At 39.9% G+C, this 22,828-nt stretch overlaps 2 protein-coding genes, 1 long non-coding RNA gene and 1 pseudogene across 4 annotated transcripts; 3 read left to right on the top strand and 1 right to left on the bottom strand.

The window, feature by feature from the left end:
* Positions 1-204: 204 nt before the first annotated feature.
* On the top strand, positions 205-22,426 carry LOC114795167 (probable N-acetyltransferase 16). Of its 2 annotated transcripts, XR_003750481.1 has the most exons (5): positions 205-358; positions 637-832; positions 911-1,135; positions 1,699-2,334; positions 22,411-22,426. XR_003750481.1 is itself a non-coding variant. In XM_028988070.1 (4 exons), exons 2-4 carry the CDS (start codon positions 644-646, stop codon positions 2,266-2,268), a joined length of 984 nt encoding a protein of 327 aa, XP_028843903.1. In that variant the 5' UTR covers positions 205-358; positions 637-643; the 3' UTR covers positions 2,269-2,581. The 2 variants fall into 2 exon arrangements, 1 of the variants encoding a protein (XP_028843903.1); XM_028988070.1 differs by lacking the exon at positions 22,411-22,426 and having other exon boundaries at positions 1,699-2,581.
* Positions 3,350-10,855, bottom strand: LOC114795189 (uncharacterized). Its single transcript, XR_003750482.1, has 3 exons — positions 10,808-10,855; positions 10,657-10,735; positions 3,350-3,432 (listed from the first exon to the last, which is right to left on the bottom strand). It is a non-coding gene; the product is annotated as an uncharacterized LOC114795189 (long non-coding RNA).
* Positions 7,035-9,468, top strand: LOC114795176 (histidine N-acetyltransferase-like; annotated as a pseudogene).
* On the top strand, positions 20,346-22,391 carry LOC114795182 (probable N-acetyltransferase 16). Its single transcript, XM_028988101.1, has 4 exons — positions 20,346-20,454; positions 20,694-20,916; positions 20,995-21,219; positions 21,783-22,391. The coding sequence occupies exons 2-4, from the start codon at positions 20,728-20,730 to the stop codon at positions 22,350-22,352; spliced, it is 984 nt and encodes a 327-aa protein (XP_028843934.1). The 5' UTR covers positions 20,346-20,454; positions 20,694-20,727; the 3' UTR covers positions 22,353-22,391.
* Positions 22,427-22,828: the final 402 nt, after the last annotated feature.

The raw sequence follows: 22,828 nt of genomic DNA, 5'->3' as shown, positions 1-22,828 counted from the left end.
TTGAGGCAGTTAAGTGCCACTGTGAAACCAACGTATGGTTTCTTTGATAAAACACTGAGGGATTTCACAATCTGGTTCACAAAGTAATTATCAGCCTGACCAATAAGACGCTGTGTCATTGGAGCTTCCGTACCTAGTCACACCCAATGTGATTTCCATCCTGTTATTGAAGAACCAGGGTGTACATTAAGCAACCCAGGAACAGCTATTAATTTTTGACAGGGGTAGGGTTAAAAAACAATACAGTCTGCCTGGTGTTCCAAACCCATGTGGCTTTAGGATTCATCCAGTATTAAAGGATAAAGAAGAACCTCTAAGGACCTCTCAAGAAACAAGAGAAGCACAGGAAGTACGAAAGGTAATTAGAGCGGTGCAAATGAAAAGAACAGGGCATAGAACAGAGCATTAATTAAACAATGATATTGTCTGCACTTTTTGTTCAGCTGTTCAACTCCAGGGCTGATATCTAAACACTAGTTCTTTCTGGATAATTCTGTTTTACCGTGCTTAATATTAATATTAATATTCACTGTACAATGTAGATGTCAGGCCCTAATCTTGCTTTTCTATATCTCTGCTGTTCCACGTCTAATTCAACAAAATCCCACGTTAACATCCGATCGACCTGTTATCCAGAAACGTGATGGAACCTGATCTCTTGGGTGAAAGTGAAGGGCTGACTTTTTGGCTGGCCAAGCCTGAAGACTATGAAGAAGTGATGGCCATATCAAAGGGCATTTTTGATGGCAACGATTACCTTCCCCATTTCTACCAGGAATGGATGACCGAGCCGAACAGAGTGGTTATTGTGGCGAGGAAAGGCAGGAAGCTGGTGAGACGAAGTTGGTGGTGAATAATAACGTGTTCTCAGGCTGTGCAATGTGATCTAATGATACTTCCATGTCTCTAGGTGGCTCTTGAATCAAGGCTGGTGGTTGATGGTGGCAACACTGTGGTTTTGCGAGGTTTGCGTGTTTGTCCCAGTGAGGCTGGTCATGGACTAGCGGGTGTTGTGTACAGGTTTTGTGACAGTTACATTAAGAAGCTGTATCCTAGCATCAGGATGAGGCACCTGATCACATACGATTATGTGGCATCAGAGAAACTGTCCAAGTTCAATTTGCTGGCAAAAAGGGTGAGTAAGAATCACAGTGAATCATCTGAATAAGTTCACAGGAGGTAGAAAATAAAATATGCATATTAGATTCGTTTATTGGCAGTAGTCCATGTATGGAGTAAATTAATGTTAATTTACAACTGAACATGAATGACTGATTAGACTAGCAATGTAATACCATTATTTTATTTTATAATTCCCAGACTGACATTAATAAAGTAAATCAATCTAATCTCATTAACAGATTTATTTTACAATTTTTTTTATGTTTGTTTTATTCTCTGTTGAACTATCAATACACCATAGCATTCTAACTAATAAAAAAACACTCTTGTACTCTGGTCTATAATCTGACTTCTTATGTTAAACATTCAATAATACAAACTAATTAAAGAAATTATGCTATGAGAAAAACAGTGGACAAAATAACCAAACAGCAAACATGTCCTATTAATACTAATATGTCAATTTGAACCATTTAATTTATTGCACAATTTGCAATAAATCTGTTCTTTGTTCTTGCCTTTCACATTATCTCTCTTTCTTTTTACTCTCTGCACCACTACTCTCATTCCTTCCAGGATTTTCTGTCATTTTATGGAGAAGCTGAGAGCTTCTTCACCCTCACATCAACCCTAAAGGCTAAACTAGTGGCTGAGAATAGACCCGGTGGCTCTGACTTCAAGACCTGTGCCCTGGAGACAGAAGACCAGCTGAGGTCAGTCATTTTGGACCCTGACCTTCCCTCCATGCTGCAACTGCCTGGGGGTGCAATCATCCAAGACTGGCAGCCTCTCATGCCAACAGAAACCAACATGGAGATTCTGCAGAGGAAGAACCTTTCCTGGTTTGCTGCCAGGGCTGGAAAGAAGATACTCTTTTTGAGTTTACACACACCTCCCTATCCAATCCCTTATAACAACGGTTCCCTGTGTCTAAATATCGACCTTTTTGGGACTGACACGGTTTTGGCAAAGGAGGCAGTGGTGGCACATCTGGAGAGGAGCAAGGGGCAACTGCGTGGTGGAGTGGTGATGCATGTGTACATGCACACCTCTCTTTGGGAGGACCTCAGGGAGTTTTGCCAGGGTGTGTCAGGGTTGAAACAGTTAGAGAAGAGGGGGCAAAAGTTCCTGGAGGCAAAGATTTGATACATGAGAGATTTTGATTACATGAGAGGGGATATGTTAAACGAATGAAAAGGCTTAATATGTAAAATGATTTGTTAATGTTTTGCAAAATTATGTAATAACGTACCTTGTAACATTCTGAATAACCAATCCAAATTTGTCAAAAGCCAATGGCCTTTCAGACAACAAAACAAGATCATATTGATTTCATATTACTATATCAAAATCAGATTGACTTTCACAGTGTGCTAAATAAAATCATTAATATGTGCAATATTAGTGAAACATTTTTTAAACACATTTCATGAAATAAAAAAAGATTTTTTATTGGTTAGCCTGAGAGATGTTTTTTTCCATTTACAGTATTATTGGAATTAGATGTCGAGTGCCCATGTTGCCAATTCATATCTGACCCGCACCCTTGCCATAACTTCAAACAATCTGAACATGCCCCACCATTTCACATACAACCCCCCAAAACTGCTCATCAGCCATTTAGCTTGTCTCAGTGAACCCTGGGACACGTCTAAAACTGACCTTGATGGCAAGACCCCCAGGATTGAAATATAGAATTATCATAGAATATATGATAATGATATGAAATATGGAATTATCATAGAATTATCACACAGGAGAATCTTTTTGACAACACTTTTCAAAAAAATATCTGAACCCTGTTCATGGTTAAAAGAAAATAATCAATTATTTATGTTTAAGGCAAGGTATCATTGGAGTAATAATGAACAGTACATTTCAAGGCAGCATTGCCCACTAGACAAATTTGTACAAAAATTACTGGCATACAAAATCCAAAATATGTGTGTACATATATTATATATTGTATGCATTTTTCTTTACTATAGAACATTACATTTCAGACAGTCTGATATAAAAGCGTCTTCACGGTATACCTGTTTATTTAATTAAAAATAATTCTTATTATTAAGTAATCCTGATCTTGGTTCATTGGTTATTACATTTCTTTTCCTCCTCACTGGTTGGTAAAGGAGTGCCGGTAGAAGACATTCACATTGGCCTGGTAGTTAAGGGGCAGCACAGTGCCCACATTTTGAGCTCCAAGTTTGGCTCCTCCTAGAGCTGAGGACTTGCAGAGCGTCATCAAGCTGTAGCCCCGGAGATGGTGGAAACCTGATGCCTTTGCTTCCGCTAAGACTTCAGTGAAACCTGCCAATGCACACACAGGCTTCCAATTAACAGGGTGAGAAGTTCAGAGTCCAGTCAATAATTTTCCTGAAGGGTTTAGGTCTAATGCATGCCAATTGGTTGTTGCTGATTATTTAATGATATGATTATTTAATGATCAATGTACTTGCGCTTTGGATCCGATTCCAACAAGGTTCCTTAAGCAAATAGCACCCGATATTATAAATTCTACCCTCAAAATTGTTAACTCGTCGCTTAGCACCAGCCACGTACCAAGTTCGTTCAAGATAGCAGTCATTAGACCCCTGATTAAAAAGCCGGATCTTGATCGCAGACATCAAGGTTAGATTACTGCAATGCATTACTGTCTGGATGCTCTAGTAGGTGCATGAGTAAACTCCAGCTAGTACAGAATTCTGCAGCCAGAGTTCTAACTAGAACTAGGAAATTTGACCACATCACCCCAGTCTTACAATCACTGCAGTGGTTACCCATCAAATTTAGGATTTACTACAAAATCCTACTTTTGACCTATAAAGCTCTAAATGGTCTCGCCCCGCAATACCTGAATGAACTTTTGGTTCTTTACGAACCGCCACGCCCCCTTCGATCAATGGGTGTGGGGTCACTACTGGTACCAAAAGTGCAGAAGGTCACAGCTGGGAGCAGATCCTTCTCCTATAGAGCTCCGCAGTTGTGGAACGGCTTGCCTGTCGGTGTCCGGGACTCAGACACAGTGTCAGTGTTTAAATCCAATCTCAAAACCTATCTGTTTTCTCTGGCTTTTTGTTAAAATCCTAGACCCTCATTTCACTTCACTTTGACGCAGTGTCAATTATAAAGTCCAGTTTATCACAGTGTCCCCCTGTTAGACACAGACAAAGTTAAATTCCCCCTAGTTAGGCTATTTTAGTTAGGGTACCGGGCCACTGTAGCACCAATATATATACTATTATATATATAACACCAATATTACCACATATTTCAGTATCGGTCGTACAGTGCAACCGTCTGCCGCTGCTTCTGTTTGTTTTCTCCGAGACACGGAATCAAGCACCCAGACTACTGGCAGACCCCAGTGAAGAGACAAGCAAATAAATCCTGGTTCCTGACAACTGCTAAACAAGGACATACCATGAAACAAACCAGAGGGTCACCACAGCCACCACCACCATTACAACTACAGCTTCAGGGGTCTTCAAATGGACCAGTAACATCATTGTGGACTTGGAATCTAGACCATGTCACTGACTACATCCTGGACTCCTCCAACCCTACAACTGTAGGACTTATTATTATATCATCCTCAACCCTGCACTGACACCATTTGCAAGCTCACTCTACCCTGGAAGGGGGTCCCTCTCTGTATCACTCCTTCCCAAGGTTTCTTCCTTTCTTTTTTTTCTCTTTCCTAGAGTTTTTTTCTGTGGAGTTTTTCCTTGTGTGCAGAAGGGTCAAGTGTGGGGGTGTCAACTGTAGGGCCTGTCAAAGCCCATTGAGACATACTGTATGTGATTTTGGGCTATATAAGAAATAAATGTTGTTGTTGTTGTGTCCAAGTTTGATGGAAATTTCAAGAGGAAGACAGGTCGGATAGGAAAGCAATTAGCTGACCTGCTTCAACACAATGGTGGGTTGATATTTCTCTTTTCCTTTGTAATGGTATTGATGGTTAGTTCAATACATTAACTTGTCCTCCCACCTTCCCTTGTGGTATTTCTCTATATGGACAAATAAACTGAAATATATTTCCTTTGTTATACATGTTATATACCGCTTTGCAGAGCACAGAGCCAACAGCAATTAGATGCCTTGTCCTGAGAGGACTTCCAGTAATTCTTGGAGATGACGCATCTATGTTCTTCAAGAGCAGTTCAGTGAGTAAACCCTTTCTCCATTTGTACCATTCAAATATTGTGTAATGTACCACCTACTGTCACAACATGAAAGACACCTATATATAAACACACAAAATAGCTTGTTTACAGTGCCTAAAATAAAATCACATTGAATTACAAAAATTATAATATTAAATAATTCTATACATCTGATTGTAGACAAATTGCTGTTAACTTGAATATTGTCTTTTTGTCTTTTGTTTCTTGCACTATGTAGAGTCTTACTGAGAGAGACTCCATGGACATCCCATTGGGAATCCTCTGCTACGAGGACAACATTGCTGCAAGCCCAGCATTGCCACAACTCAACCCCTCAAGACTGGGCATCATCCAAGAGGGCAACCTGGCAATGGAAGCACTCACCAACCTACCTCAAGCAATGTGCCTCTTGTTTGGCTTTACCTACGCACTTCACCTGCAGAACCCGAACTGCTTGTACCTTCATTCAGCAGGCAATGTGAAATTAAGGTAGAAGTGAGCTACCTCCAAAGGTTCAGAAGCTGAAGAATGAGCTAGCAGGGTAAGACACAATCATGCTTATAGCACAGCTCTTCATGCCTGTGTCTGGATTGTTGCGCAATTACTTTGCACTGATTAGAGCAAATAGGCTTGCAGTTGTTCATTTTGTCTGATTCGTCTTGTGCTAGATGTGTCTAGTATTTATTTATTTATTTTACAGAGGGCACATTTTATAAAAGTTGCAAGTTTATTTTTACCAAATCCTTACTGCATAGTTATTAAGTCTGATATTCTTAATGCCTGCTTTGTTGTGTGTTTCTTACAGATGACTCTTACATCTTAGTTTATGCATGATAAGAAAACTTTTCATTACATTTACATGTCAAATTGTGTTTTTCTAAAGTGAATTTGTCTTTCTAAAGTTCATTTGACTTCAGTCTGATTCATTGTTACTGACTTTAGTCACAGTGTTTCTGGAATACAGTTTGATACATTTTCATTAAAATGACTTAATGCTGAGATGGAAAAATGTCTTAAATTCATATGGACACATTTTTGACATGTTTTGTCATTAATAAAATTCCATTATTGAAGAATGTATTGCTGTATAACTGTTTTTATTTTAGTAATTTTAATCACTTGATTACATTTCTGACCCATTTTGGGTTGCATTCATCCCAGCAGCGTAGTCATTTATAACTAATAGTTGGGTTAAAAATCACAACCCAGCATGCTGGGTTAAATGTGTAACCCAACTTGTTGGGTCAAAATAACCCAGCGTTGTCTTGGTCCCTTTTTAACCCAGCGCTGGGTTACCAAAAACACCCAAATTGGGTTATTTTTAACCCAGCAGTTTTTAGAGTGTAGGCGAACAAAATTTAAGGCCTTAATTTATGAATACAAAATTTAAGACAAGTTTAATAGACCCCACAGGTACCTTGAGCTAAAGAATAACAGAATAAAACTCAAAGTCCTGACCTGAGTCCTATTTAGATGCTGTGACATAACCTTAAAAAGGTGGCTTAACCGCTTTTTAGGTGTAGTTTTCACCACTTTGTCATGCAGGGCCATGTAAGTTTGGAATTTTTTTTCTCCCTTAATAATAAAATCCTTCACTTAACCACATTTTGTGTTGGTTAAAAAACTTTTTCTGTCAGACACTGTGTCATTGGAGCTTCCGTACCTTGTCACACTCAATGTGATTTCCATCCTGTTATTGAAGAACCAGGGTGTACATTAAGCAACCCAGGAACAGCTATTAATTTTTGACAGGGGTAGGGTTAAAAAACAATACAGTCTGCCTGGTGTTCCAAACCCATGTGGCTTTAGGATTCATCCAGTATTAAAGGATAAAGAAGAACCTCTAAGGACCTCTCAAGAAACAAGAGAAGCACAGGAAGTACAAAAGGTAATAAGGCCAGAGACAAATGAAAAGAACAGAGCATTAATTAAACAATGATATTGTCTGCACTTTTTGTTCAGCTGTTCAACTCCAGGCCTGATATCTAAACACTAGTCCTTTCTGGATAATTCTGTTTTACCTTGCTTAATATTAATATTAATATTCACTGTACAATGTAGATGTCAGGCCCTAATCTTGCTTTTCTATATCTCTGCTGTTCCACGTCTAATTCAACAAAATCCCCAGTTAACATCCGATCGACCTGTTATCCACGAACGTGATGGAACCTGATCTCTTGGGTGAAAGTGAAGGGCTGACTTTTTGGCTGGCCAAGCCTGAAGACTATGAAGAAGTGATGGCCATATCAAAGGGCATTTTTGATGGCAACGATTACCTTCCCCATTTCTACCAGGAATGGATGGCCGAGCCGAACAGAGTGGTTATTGTGGCGAGGAAAGCCAGGAAGCTGGTGAGACGAAGCTGGTGGTGAATAATAACGTGTTCTCAGGCTGTGCAATGTGATCTAATGATACTTCCATGTCTCTAGGTGGCTCTTGAATCAAGAGTTGTGGTTGATGGTGGCAACACTGTGGTTTTGCAAGGTTTGCGTGTTTGTCCCAGTGAAGCTGGTCATGGACTAGCGGGTGTTGTGTACAGGTTTTGTGACAGTTACATGAAGAAGCTGTATCCTAGCATCAGGATGAGGCACCTGATCACATACGATTATGTGGCACCAGAGAAACTGACAAAGTTCAATTTGCTGGCAAAAAGGGTGAGTAAGAATCACAGTGAAACATGTGAATAAGTTCACAGGAGGTAGAAAATAGAATATGCATATTAGATTAGTTTATTGGCAGTAGTCCATGTATGGATTAAATTAATGTTAATTTACAACTGAACATGAATGACTTATTAGACTAGCAATGTAATACCATTATTTTATTTTATAGTTCCCAGACTGACATTAATAAAGTAAATCAATCTAATCTCATTAACAGATTTATTTTTTTTTTAAATTATGTTTCTTTTTTTCTCTGTTGAACTATTAATACACCATAGCATTCTAACTAATAAAAAACACTCTTGTACTCTGGTCTATAATCTGACTTCTTATGTTAAACTTTCAATAATACAAACTAATTAAAGAAATGAGGCTATGAGAAAAAAACAGTGGACAAAATAACCGAACAGCAAATCTGTCCAATTAATACTACGTTTACGTTTATGGCATTTATCAGACGCCCTTATCCAGAGCGACTTACAATCAATAGGTACAGGGACAGTCCCCCTGGACTAATATGTCAATTTGAACCATTTATTTATTGCACAATTTGCAATAAATCTGTTCTTTGTTCTTGCCTTTCACATTATCTCTCTTTCTTTTTACTCTCTGCACCACTACTCTCATTCCTTCCAGGCTGTTCTGTCATTTTATGGAGAAGCTGAGAGCTTCTTCACCCTCACATCAACCCTAAAGGCTAAACTAGTGGCTGAGAATAGACCCGGTGGCTCTGACTTCAAGACCTGTGCCCTGGAGACAGAAGCCCAGCTGAGGTCGGTCATTTTGGACCCTGACCTTCCCTCCATGCTGCAGCTGCCTGGGGTGCAATCATCCAAGACTGGCAGCCTCTCATGCCAACAGAAACCAACATGGAGATTCTGCGGAGGCAGAACCTTTCCTGGTTTGCTGCCAGGGCTGGAAAGAAGATACTCTTTTTGAGTTTACACACACCTCCCTATCCAATCCCTTATAACAACGGTTCCCTGTGTCTAAATATCGACCTTTTTGGGACTGACACGGTTTTGGCAAAGGAGGCGGTGGTGGCACATCTGGAGAGGAGCAAGGGGCAACTGCGTGGTGGAGTGGTGATGCATGTGTACATGCACACCTCTCTTTGGGAGGACCTCAGGGAGTTTTGCCAGGGTGTGTCAGGGTTGAAACAGTTAGAGAAGAGGGGGCAAAAGTTCCTGGAGGCAAAGATTTGATATATGAGAGATTTTGATTACATGATAGGTGATATGTTAAACGAATGAAAAGGCTTAATATGTAAAATGATTTGTTAATATTTTGCAAAATTATGTAATAACGTACCTTGTAACATTCTGAATAACCAATCCAAATTTGTCAAAAGCCAATGGCCTTTCAGACAACAAAACAAGATCATATTGATTTCATATTCCTATATCAAAGTCAGATTGACTTTCACAGTGTGCTAAATAAAATCATTAATATGTGCAATATTAGTGAAACATTTTTTAAACACATTTCATTAAATAAAAAAATATTTTTATAGGTTAGCCTGAGAGATGTTTTTTTCCATTTACAGTATTATTGGAATTAGATGTAGAGAGCCAATGTTGCAAATCATATCTGACCTGCACCCTTGCCATAACTTCAAACAATCTGAAGCACCCTTGACATAACTTCGACTAATCTGAATATGCCCCACCATTTCACATACAACCCCCCAAAACTGCTCATCAGCCATTTAGCTTGTCTCAGTGAACCCTGGGACACGTCTAAAACTGACCTTGATGGCAAGACCCCCAGGATTGAAATATGAAATTATCATAGTAAAGAATCACACAGGAGAATCTTTTTTTGACAACGTTTTTCAAAAAATTTCTGAACCTTGTTCATGTTTTAAAAAAAATAATTTATGTTTAAGGCAAGGTATCATCGGAGTAATAATGAACAGTACATTTTAAGGCAGCATTGCCCACTAGACAAATTTGTACAAGAATTACTGACATACAAAATCCAAAATATGTGTGTGTGTGTACATATTTTATTTATGTATATATTTTTATTACATTACATTTCAGACAGTCTGAAATAAAAGCGTCTTCACGGTATACCTGTTTATTTAATTAAACGTAATTCTTATTATTAAGTAATCCTGATCTTGGTTCATTGGTTATTACATTTCTTTTCCTCCTCACTGGTTGGTAAAGGAGTGCCGGTAGAAGACATTCACATTGGCCTGGTAGTCCAGGGGCAGCACAGCGCCCACATTTTGAGCTCCAAGTTTGGCTCCTCCTAGAGCTGAGGACTTGCAGAGCGTCATCAAGCTGTAGCCCCGGAGATGGTGGAAACCTGATGCCTTTGCTTCGTTAAGACTTCAGTGAAACCTGCCAATGCATTCAAGAATTTTCTTGAAGGGTTTAAAGTAAAGTGAAGTGATTGTCACATGTGATACACAGCAGCACAGCACACGGTGCACACAGGGAAATTTGTCCTCTGCATTTAACCCATCACCCTGAGTGAGCAGTGGGCAGCCATGACAGGCGCCTGGGGAGCAGTGCGTGGGGAGTGCGTTCTGATTTTAGGGCCGCTTCCTTAACCGCTAGGCCACCACTGCCCCAGGTCTAATGCATGCCAATTAGTTGTTGCTGATTATTGATATGTTCACCCCAAGCGCTCAGGACTCAGGAGTTAGCAATATCAGTGAATAAATGTGGTTGGGTTCAGGCTTTTTAACTTACCACTTTTCATCAGCTCCCAACTTCCCCATACTGCTCCTTCACACAGAATGGGCAGGCCCAGCTCTCCAGAGAACAGAGTCTACCAAATGTCATATAAGATGAATATCTTATAAGCATCTCTTTCTGTATTTTGTGCAGAGGATGGTCTTACCTGCTGGGCCTGAGGCAGCACTGCCACAATATGCTTAGCCAGTAGTCTTCCAGCTTGTGTGAAAATGTGCTGGCATAGTGCATCTCCAGCACTGGCGCCTAGAAAATTGTAATTTCATTTGAAGACATTTCCCCCATTACTAGTTCCCCATTACTTTTAGTGGCCCTAACTAATGTATTTCATTAGCATGGCCAATTAACAAATAAGAAAAAATAATAGACATTTTCTTTATTTTTCCCTTGTTGGTCACATTTAAATGTTCTAGATAAAAATAATGAAGGACTATATTATTAAGGGAAAAAAACTACATGGCCCTGTGTGACAAATGGATTGCCTCCCCCTGTTAAAACCGAACTTAATAGTGGTTCATTACACGTGAGCCACACCCAGACCTGATCACCGACACACCGGTTCTCAATCAAGAAATCATTTTCAATTTTGCCAGAAAACATCTTGATTACTCCCCAAGACTTTTGGGAAAATACTCTATAGGTTTACTAGACAAAAACTGAACTTTTTGGAAGATGTGTGTCCATTATATCTGGTGTAAAAGTAACACCACATTTCAGAAGAAGAACATCATACCAACAGTATAATATGGTGGTGGTAGTGTGATGGTCTGGGGCTGTCTGGGGCTGCTTCAGGACCTGGAAGACTTGCTGTGATAAACCATGGGACCATGAATTCTACCGTCTACCAAAAAACCCTGGTAGAGAATGTTTGTTCGTAAGCTCAAGCTAAAACAAACTTGGGTTCTGCAGCAGGACAATAATCAGGAACACACCAGCAAGCTCACCTCTGAGTACGGCCAGGATTTTTAATCCATTTTTTTTTGACAAAAGTTCCTTTTGAAGCACTGATAAGGACTATATCATATGTTGAACAGTGAATAAAACGCTGTCATTTTAAACATGGCATAAGTGTTTCCCTCTTGCTGTGGAAAGACACCAAATCTGGTACACACACGTGTCGTCTTAGTACAAGCACATTTCTAATCCCTGTACTAAAATGCCTTTTGTCATCCTAAATGTTTATGCTAAGCTCTTTACCATCACATAAACACCAAAATTGCTCAGCATTCAGACAAGTTAATCTCACATGCCAAAAATCTTATTTTTCTCGTGAAAGGTCGGGCTGTGAAGATGCTTTAAGTTGATCTATTTTCACCTCTGGGGGGGCGAAGCATCATTCTGGTAGTGATGTTTTACTTCCTGGTTCTGAAACTGTGTTTTGTCACAGATATGGGTTAAAATCAAAACACTACACACATGGTTTTATACTGTATTGAAGTGAAACCTTGAGAATATGATCAATATGTTTTTTTCAATCCAAATGCTGGGTTGAGACTGCTGTTGGGTTGATTTAACCAGAGTCGGACAGTAACGGAGTACATTTACTTGAGTACAGTACTTAAGTACAATTTTGAGGGATCTGTACTTTACTCGAGTATCATTTTTGGGGAGTACTCATGACTTTACTCAAATCCATAAGCGTGAGTACCCATTACTTCTTTTTTTTAAAAAAAGGAAAATAGAAATTTGTTGTTTCCCTCTCAAACGCGATTGGATTGTGCAGGCGCCACTGATTGGGGCAGCCTATCAGCAATCACCTTCAGCTCTCCGCCAAAGTCAACTCCATGGTCAGACAATGATTTAGATAAGAGATGAAACCATGGACGAAACAATGGATGAAGACGCAGCAGGTCCATCCCGGGAATGTGCCAACCCATGGCCCCACCTCGCCAAACTATTTAAATTTTCTGAAAAAGTTAATGATAGTTTTCGCTTCAAGTGTTTGCTGTGTTTACCAAAACAGAACTTCATCACCGCCTACAAAAATTCATCCTCCAACTTGCGGAAGCATGTCAAGGTACGTACATTGAAATAAACTTCCTTCCATTTCTAAGCTACATTCAAGCTACAGAAAAGTTCACTAAATGATTTGCTAGCTGTGATAATGCAGCTTTTTAAATTCTCGGTTACGTTTGGGTAGTCGAAGCCACATACACCCGCCAATTTGCCAGCTGTAGCTAGCCACTCAGATGGCTAAGTTTGGCCTAACAATAATTAACATAATCCAAAGCAAGCTAATTGTGTAACATGCTATGCTAGTTGCAAGCAGGGCATTTCAGCTCACTTATTTCACCAGAGCAAATAACTACATAGAGCTAGCCCTACAGGGGCTATTTACACAATAGTGTTTGTTGAACTGTAAGGCTTGAATGCCTGTTCAAGTGGGGGAACGCTCTTGAGTGTACTTATACATGTCTTGTTATACCATAAAAAATTGCTGTAGCCTACAATTGTATTTAAATACATGAGAGCTATGCTACCCAAAGTCTTGTATTTGCCTGACCTAATATTGCAGCACTTGTTAGAATGTCAGAAGCATCTAAATACTTTGCTGGTTTGCGTAAATTAAAGTTAGTTGCACCAGTAAATTAAAAAAGTTAGTCTGGAACCATTGGAAAATTATGAACCAGCACTTTATAATTAATAATACTGCTATGTAGACTACATGATGTATCTTTTCTAATATTTATTAGTTTATTATAGTGTAAATATTATACTGTGTTTTATAGAGAAAGCATGAGACACATCTAGAGGGACACTGTCAACTGACTTCAACAGCCTGCAAGAGGCCATCAGAAGGTGGAACAGGCTTCAAGGCAAAGCAACTGAAGCTGCTGGAGGCCAAGCAGGTGTCTCAGAAGACGGTTGATCGGGCTATCCTCCGCTTCATCGTTCAAGGTCTCCAGTCCTTCTCCCTGGTTGAGACACCATCCTTCCAAGACCTTATTGCAGAATTACAACTGAGTAGTGCTGTCATGTCCCTCACAACTGTGCGCTGCAAGATTGATTCAGCTACATCTAAAATGAAAGAACGTCTCAAGAACGAAATGAAAAAGGTACCATACATTGCCACCACTACTGATTGTTGGATGGCCAGGAGAAGGAGCTTTATAGGTGTAACAGCCCACTGGCTCGATTCTTGCAGTTTTGAACGTCGTTCAGCTGCCCTTGCTTGTCGTCAACTAAGGGGCTCCCACACATTTGATGCCTTGGCAGCTGTTTTGACCGACATTCATGCAGAGTAAGTCTAAAGGTTGTTAGAACTACAACAGACAATGGGTCCAATTTCGTCAAAGCGTTCCGTGTCTTTGGTCAGCAGGACGAAAATAATAATGAAGAGTTAGTTGCAGAAGCACAATCGAAGAAGAAGTAGGAGAAGATTGTGATGCATCTGATGGTGAAGAGGAGGTGGAATTCATGGATGTGGAAGCCATTCTGGAGGAAGATGATGGGCTTCAGTATCAGCTGGTGTGCATGCCACTTACTAAATTTAGTTTCCACAGTTGATGTTGATCAGGCTAATAAGACAGAAGCTTACAAGAAATTGTCCAGATCAGCCTTTTCTAAGTGTCAGGCACTCTGGAATAAAGCATCCAAGGTCTCCTCAAAATGCAGAGCTTATAGAGGAACACTGTAAGCTTCACTTGGTATAGCCTAATAGAGACCAAGGAGAGGGGTCTATGAGAACAGTCTGTGCTGCACTCAGTGTTCCAATGTAAGTAGATTATGTTAATGTATAATTGTGTTCTTATTTTTTTAGAGTAATGCTTACCACATTATCTGCTGTAGGTACATAAACAAATAAATAAATGTCCAGCATTGCACAGTGGTTCTGTATAAAAATGTTTATTTACTTGTTTTTATTAGGTATAGTCCAGCTGACATAGCCTTTTTAGGGGAATATGTCACCACCATGATTCCAGTTGCGAAGTCCTTGAACATACTACAAGGAGAAGTCAACATTCAGATGGGCTGGCTGCTCCCGACAATCACCACCCTCGCAACCAAGCTTGAAAAGTCCAGACCGTCACTCAGATTTTGCATGCCACTTGTTGATGCTCTTCTTGAAGGTTTGAGGAAGCGGTTTGTGAGCATGATGTCCGAGCCAGAGCTAATTGCAGCAGCGATTCTCGTTCCACGGTTCAAAACCTCTTGGACCAGCAATGACACAGTCCTACAGCTTGGTAAGGAAAATGTTTATTTTTTTGTTTGCTTGCTTTTTCAAAAATCTGTTTACTTACAGAGTAATAATAACAAAAATATGTGTTTGTTGGTGTGATTCTGTGTTTCTAATCAAGGCCTTAGTTACATCAAGGAACATCTGCCAGAACACGATGAAGGTCTTCGGTCTCCTGATACCACATCAACCTCTTCTGATGAAGATGACTTCTTCTCCAATGTCAAGCAGACGCATTCCCATGAGATAAGTAAGCAACTTGATGGATACCTAGCTGCTACAGCTGAAGGAGTGAATACACTGGCCCCATATCCAGCTGTGCGTAACCTCTCACTAAAGCTCAACACAGCCCTGCCAGCTTCAGCAGCATGTGAAAGGCTTTTTAGCATAGCAGGTTTGCTTTTCACCCCAAGAAGGGGATCAGTTCATTCTCAGAATTTTGAGAACCAAATTCTCCTCAAGTTGAACAAGGACTTCATGACATTTGATTGAATTGAAGTACAGTACACACACACACACACACACACACATACACAAGAGTTGTCAAACATAGATTGTGTAGAATGGTGTTATTCAGCTGAAAGTATTTTCTCCTGCCTTTGGCTGTATGTCAATGTCAGAGGAAGGGGCTTAATATTGTCACTCAAATGAGCTGAATTTTATTTTTCCTTATTTGTACGCTGACCTAAACACAGCTGATTAGCTGATTTTCTTTAATCACTTTATCACGGTCAGGTTCAGAGGTGTGTCAGAACATTGCTATATTGCCTTTGCTGGTTTAGGTTTATAGATTTGATTGATGATAAAACAGAGAAACTCACATGTACACACAATTGTTAGCTGAATTTTCTTTTCTGAAATTACACATTAATGTAATGAGCATTTGCTTTTATGTTCTTGAGTATGTGGTGTGTTTAACACAGTCAGGTTCAAATGTCGGTACAAAAAATCCATTAAAACTCTAGCAGAGGTTTGTCAGAGCATTGCCATTGTTGTGCTATTGCCTTGTGGGCAAGTGAGAAATGTTAAATAAAGCAACATGGTAAAAAGATGAAAATGACTTTTTACTTTCAATTTTCATAACTCCATGTAGGATGTTTCTGTATGCAATATTTAGAAAATTTACTCTTGTACTCTTGATACTCAAGTACTTTTAAAAACAAGTACTTCAGTACTTTTACTTAAGTAGACATCTGACTGTAGTACTTTTACTTGTACTTGAGTAAAATTTAGCAAGGGGTATCTCTACTTTTACTCAAGTAATGAACCTGTGTACTCTGTCCACCTCTGGATTTAATCCAATTTGGGTTGAAAATCAGTCTTGATCTCTAACCCAGCAGTGCTGGGTTGGGAATGCGGACCTGAACATTTGTAGTTGAAACGTGCATTTGAATGTGTCTAAATTATGAGGTCGTCTTAATACTAGATTTACTAAGGCTGCGCAAATTTGCGTAAATTCCCTGGACCTCACACCTCCTGGCATCCTGCTGAGCTCCATTGTTCTCTTGCTTTTGTTCTGAAAACACACCCATTACCTGTGAGGCCTGGCACATTTGCATTTTTTAGCTTAAAACCAAGGCAGGCCAAAGTAAAGGAGACACTGCCACTTCTAAGCACTGACGTGGAGAATACTTCTCGCTGTTCAGTGTCTTTAGCAAGTTCACCTCGCCCAATAGTGTTGCTTTGTGCTGCAGCAGTCTGTGCGACAGTGACAGTGAAGTAAAGAAATTTTCTGTCGTGACATTTCTCCCATCATCCAAAAATGACTCCATCAGATTCATGACCACGTTCACTGGTCATGGCCACGTTCTCTCTCCCTTCTGATGACTGGGTTCCTGTCCCAAGGAAGGAGACATATTTGGTCTCCAAATCCATGGCCATCCAGAACTTGATCCCAAATTTGTCTGGCTTGGTTGCGATATACTGTGTGAATCTATCTCGGGGCATTGTCTCTTTGTTTACTGGCACCAGAACATTTTCTGACCAGCAGTTCACAATGGCATCAACGGAACACATGATTGCTCTTACACGTGTGACAAACAGAACTGAAATGAATGGCATCAGTTCATGAATTGCCAAAATTCCAGTCTGGCTCTGTTCTGAGATTTACATGAACCTCACTCTAAATAGATTTATATAAATATCATATGTACTATGACAGTGACAAACCTTAGCAGAGGGTCCATTGTGGGTCCAGCTTGTGCAGTGAAGCACGAGTGATCTCCTCTGCAAATGCAAATGTGCCAGGCCTCACAGGTAATGGGTGGTTTGCTCAACAAAAGATTGAGGAGAATCAAGCTGAAGACCTCTCAGCAGGGGTGAAAAATAACTCTGGCCTCGCAACAGAAAATAAAAAAGTCAGTAATTCTAGTGTTAAGTGAACACTGAGCATTTGATACTTGCAGCAATGTGTTTTTACTTCGACATACAGTTTTGTAGAATTCAAATTATTTCAATGTAGGTTTGAAAAAGTAAACACCCACTTTCAACATATGCCAGTTTTTTTGCACTACTAGTTTTGTTTAAAGCAACTTTTTAAAATGCTTTGGAAATGCAAGTACTGCTCTGCCATCTGTGAGAAGTTTTTTTAAACATTACAGGCTAAAACATGGAACTTATGCAAGCCCTTTCCTTGCTTGCATCAGGAATCACATTTGCTCTTAGACGAGAGGAGGTTGTAAAGGATGAGTCTGTCATCAACCAGATGATCCAGTGCTGACCAGTGCTTTTCACTGAAAGCAGGTTTGAATGTGTCCTTTAACGTTTTTTTTTCTTATTTGTTTTACATACATCATGTTCAGAGAGGTTTATTTGTGTTATAAATATCAAATCTGAATATCAAAACTGAGCATATTATATATTTTTCAGGTTTTCCTGGAGTTTAACAGGATTGTTGGTAGAAATCTTAAAGAAGAGTTCTTTGGTGTTCTTGAGGGGTTGTGTCCAAGTTTGATGGAAATTTCAAGATGAAGACAGGTCGGATAGGCAAGCAATTAGCTGACCTGCTACAACACAATGGTGGGTTGATATTTCTCTTTTCCTTTGTAATGGTATTGATGGTTAGTTCAATACATAAACGTGTCCTCTCACCTTCCCTTGTGGTATTTCTCTATATGGACAAATAAACTGAAATATATTTCCTTTGTTATACATGTTATATATCGCTTTGCAGAGCACAGAGCCAACAGCAATTAGATGCCTTGTCCTGAGAGGACTTCCAGTAATTCTTGGAGATGACGCATCTATGTTCTTCAAGAGCAGTTCAGTGAGTAAACCCTTTCTCCATTTGTACCATTCAAATATTGTGTAATGTACCACCTACTGTCACAACATGAAAGACACCTGTATATAAACACACAAAATAGCTTGTTTACAGTGCCTAAAATAAAATCACATTGAATTACAAAAATTATAATATTAAATAATTCTATACATCTGATTGTAGACAAATTGCTGTTAACTTGAATATTCTCTTTTTGTCTTTTGTTTCTTGCACTATGTAGAGTCTTACTGAGGGAGACTCCATGGACATCCCAGTGGGAATCCTCTGCTACGAGGACAACAATGCTGCAAGCCCAGCATTGCCACAACTCAACCCCTCAAGACTGGGCATCATCCAAGAGGGCAACCTGGCAATGGAAGCACTCACCAACCTACCTCAAGCAATGTGCCTCTTGTTTGGCTTTACCTACGCACTTCACCTGCAGAACCCGAACTGCTTGTACCTTCATTCAGCAGGCAATGAGGCAATGTGAAATTAAGGTAGAAGTGGGGTACCTCCTAAGGTTCAGAAGAATTAGCTAGCAGGGAAAGACACAATTATGCTTATAGCACAGCTCTTCATGCCTGTGTCTGGATTGTTGCACAATTACTTTGCACTGATTAGAGCAAATAGGCTTGCAGTTGTTCATTTTGTCTGATTCTTCTTGTGCTAGATGTGTCAAGTATTTTATTTATTTATTTTACAGAGGGCACATTTTATAAAAGTTGCAAGTTTATTTTTACCAAATCTGATCCTTACTGCATAGTTGTTATTAAGTCTGATGTTCTTAATGCCTGCTTTGTTGTGTGTTTCTTACAGATGACTCTTACATCTTAGTTTATGCATGATATGAAAACTTTTCATTACATTTACATGTCAAATTGTGTTTTTCTAAAGTTCATTTGACTTCAGTCTGATTCATTGTTACTGACTTTAGTCACAGGGTTTCTGGAATACAGTTTGATACATTTTCATAAAATTTGTCTTAATGCTGAGATGGAAAAATGTCTTAATTTCATATGGACACATTTTTTACATATTTTGTCATTAATAAAATTCCATTATTGAAGTATGTATTGCTGCATTCATCCCAGCAGCGTAGTCATTTATAACTAATATGTGGGTTAAAAATCACAACCCAGCATGCTGGGTCAAATGTGTAGCCCAACTTGTTGGGTCAAAATAACCCAGCGTTGTCTTGGTCCCTTTTTAACCCAGCGCTGGGTTACCAATAACACCCAAATTGGGTTGTTTTTAACCCAGCAGTTTTTAGAGTGTAGGCAAACAAAATTTATAATATATAATATAATTGTCACTGCTGGAGTTCGGGGACGCATTTGCAGGCATGCTGGGAGCAAGGGGACAAGTCGTCGCACGGGGAGCAGACATAGGACGCGCTGGGGAGGAGGACCGGAAGCGTTTGGTCGGGGAGAGGGAGGCCGGAGGTAACGGGAGTGGAATCGTGGACGCGCCGCAGCGCGGCGTGGAGAGAACTAGGGCTTCGTGGGGGGTAGCGGGGAGATCGTCTTCTTACAAGGGTCAGGCAAACTCAGTGTCAGTGGCAGGCGAAGGTCGTGGTGTCGAGGTGGAATCCGTCCGTAGATCTTCGTAATAAAGGGGGCAGGCAAGGCTCGTGGTCAGGGACAGGCAAGGGTCGTGGTCGTGGATTCTAGTCAGCTGGGCGTGGGGAAAAAAAAGGCTAGCGTCTCTGGGGAATAGATTCAACTCAAAGAGCGGGCAGCGTCTCCTCGGAGTTACCTGACTTTTATACTCTACGCTGCCCGCTCTCATTTCCTCTTCCGGGTTGCCGTCTCTCTGTCTGGTCTGGTGCTCTCTGGTGGGCTGGAGGTGTATTGGCTGTGACAATAATATATGAATACTAAATTTAAGTTTAAAAGACCCCACAGGTACCCTGGGCTAAAGAATAACAGAATAAAACTCAAAGTCCTGACCTGAATCCTATTTAGATGCTGTGACATAACCTTAAAACGGTGGCTTAACCGCTTATTAGGTGTAGTTGTCACCACTTAGTCATGCAGGGCCATGTAAGTTTGGAATATTTTTTCTCCCTTAATAATAAAATCCTTCACTTAACCACATTTTATGTTGGTTAAAAAACTTTTTCTGTCAGACGCTGTCATTGGAGCTGCCGTACCTTGTCACACCCAATGTGATTTGCATCCTGTTATTGAAGAACCAGGGTGTACATTAAGCAACCCAGGAACAGCTATTAATTTTTGACAGTCTCCCTGGTGTTCCAAACCCATGTGGCTTTAGGATTCATCCAGTATTAAAGGATAAAGAAGAACCTTTAAGGACCTCTCAAGAAACAAGAGAAACACAGGAAGTACGAAAGGTAATTAGGGCGGTGCAAATGAAAAGAACAGAGCATTAATTAAACAATGATATTGTCTGCACTTTTTGTTCAGCTGTTCAACTCCAGGCCTGATATCTAAACACTAGTCCTTTCTGGATAATTCTGTTTTACCGTGCTTAATATTAATATTAATATTCACTGTACAATGTAGATGTCAGGCCCTAATCTTGCTTTTCTATATCTCTGCTGTTCCACGTCTAATTCAACAAAATCCCCAGTTAACATCCGATCGACCTGTTATCCACGAACGTGATGGAACCTGATCTCTTGGGTGAAAGTGAAGAGCTGACTTTTTGGCTGGCCAAGCCTGAAGACTATGAAGATGTGATGGCCATATCAAAGGGCATTTTCGATGGCAACGATTACCTTCCCCATTTCTACCAGGAATGGATGACCGAGCCGAACAGAGTGGTTATTGTGGCGAGGAAAGGCAGGAAGCTGGTGAGACGCAGCTGGTGGTGAATAATAACGTGTTCTCAGGCTGTGCAATGTGATCTAATGATACTTCCATGTCTCTAGGTGGCTCTTGAATCAAGAGTTGTGGTTGATGGTGGCAACACTGTGGTTTTGCAAGGTTTGCGTGTTTGTCCCAGTGAGGCTGGTCATGGACTAGCGAGTGTTTTGCACAGGTTTTGTGACAGTTACATGAAGAAGCTGTATCCTAGCATCAGGATGAGGCACCTGATCACATACGATTATGTGGCATCAGAGAAACTGTCCAAGTTCAATTTGCTGGCAAAAAGGGTGAGTAAGAATCACAGTGAATCATCTGAATAAGTTCACAGGAGGTAGAAAATAAAATATGCATATTAGATTAGTTTATTGGCAGTAGTCCATGTATGGAGTAAATTAATGTTAATTTACAACTGAACATGAATGACTGATTAGACTAGCAAGGTAATACCATTATTTTATTTTATAATTCCCAGACTGACGTTAATAAAGTAAATCAATATAATCGGATTAACAGATTTATTTTACACATTTTTTTATGTTTGTTTTTTTCTCTGTTGAACTATCAATACACCATAACATTCTAACTAATAAAAAATCACTCTAATACTCTGGTCTATAATCTGACTTCTTATGTTAAACATTCAATAATACAAACTAATTAAAGAAATTAGGCTATGAGAAAAACAGTGGACAAAATAACCAAACAGCAAATATGTCCTATTAATACTAATATGTCAATTTGAACCATTTAATTTATTGCACAATTTGCAATAAATGTGTTCTTTTTTCTTGCCTTTCACATTATCTCTCTTTCTTTTTACTCTCTGCACCACTACTGTCATTCCTTCCAGGTTGTTCTGTCATTTTATGGAGAAGCTGAGAGCTTCTTCACCCTCACATCAACCCTAAAGGCTAAACTAGTGGCTGAGAATAGACCCGGTGGCTCTGACTTCAAGACCTGTGCCCTGGAGACAGAAGACCAGCTGAGGTCGGTCATTTTGGACCCTGACCTTCCCTCCATGCTGCAACTGCCTGGGGGTGCAATCATCCAAGACTGGCAGCCTCTCATGCCAACAGAAACCAACATGGAGATTCTGCGGAGGCAGAACCTTTCCTGGTTTGCTGCCAGGGCTGGAAAGAAGATACTCTTTTTGAGTTTACACACACCTCCCTATCCAATCCCTTATAACAACGGTTCCCTGTGTCTAAATATCGACCTTTTTGGGACTGACACTGTTTTGGCAAAGGAGGCGGTGGTGGCACATCTGGAGAGGAGCAAGGGGCAACTGCGTGGTGGAGTGGTGATGCATGTGTACATGCACACCTCTCTTTGGGAGGACCTCAGGGAGTTTTGCCAGGGTGTGTCAGGGTTGAAACAGTTAGAGAAGAGGGGGCAAAAGTTCTTTGAGGAAAAGATTTGATATATGAGATTGCATGAGAGGGGATATGTTAAACGAATGAAAAGGCTTAATATGTAAAATGATTTGTTAATGTTTTGCAAAATTATGTAATAACGTACCTTGTAACATTCTGAATAACCAATCCAAATTGGTCAAAAGCCAATGGCCTTTCAGACAACAAAACAAGATCATATTGATTTCATATTACTGTATCAAAATCAGATTGACTTTCACAATGTGCTAAATAAAATCATTAATATGTGCAATATTAGTGAAACATTTTTTAAACACATTTCATGAAATAAAAAAAGATTTTTTATTGGTTAGCCTGAGAGATGTTTTTTTCCATTTACAGTATTATTGGAATTAGATGTCGAGTGCCAATGTTGCCAATTCATATCTGACCTGCACCCTTGCCATAACTTCAAACAATCTGAACATGCCCCACCATTTCACATACAACCCCCCAAAACTGCTCATCAGCCATTTAGCTTGTC

This window comes from Denticeps clupeoides, chromosome 1 (assembly GCF_900700375.1).
Source record: "Denticeps clupeoides chromosome 1, fDenClu1.1, whole genome shotgun sequence".
NCBI classification, from domain to species: Eukaryota; Metazoa; Chordata; class Actinopteri; order Clupeiformes; family Denticipitidae; genus Denticeps; species Denticeps clupeoides.
The sequence above is the reverse complement of the archived record's forward strand: the minus strand, read 5'-3'. Positions and strand labels throughout refer to the sequence as shown.

Coding starts and splice junctions, on each gene's coding strand:
- LOC114795167 (XM_028988070.1), top strand. CDS start 644: ATGGAACCTGATCTCTTGGGTGAAAGTGAAGGGCTGACTTTTTGGCTG. Junction 833..910: donor CGAGGAAAGGCAGGAAGCTG/GTGAGACGAAGT, acceptor CCATGTCTCTAG/GTGGCTCTTGAATCAAGGCT. Junction 1,136..1,698: donor TCAATTTGCTGGCAAAAAGG/GTGAGTAAGAAT, acceptor CATTCCTTCCAG/GATTTTCTGTCATTTTATGG.
- LOC114795182 (XM_028988101.1), top strand. CDS start 20,728: ATGGAACCTGATCTCTTGGGTGAAAGTGAAGAGCTGACTTTTTGGCTG. Junction 20,917..20,994: donor CGAGGAAAGGCAGGAAGCTG/GTGAGACGCAGC, acceptor CCATGTCTCTAG/GTGGCTCTTGAATCAAGAGT. Junction 21,220..21,782: donor TCAATTTGCTGGCAAAAAGG/GTGAGTAAGAAT, acceptor CATTCCTTCCAG/GTTGTTCTGTCATTTTATGG.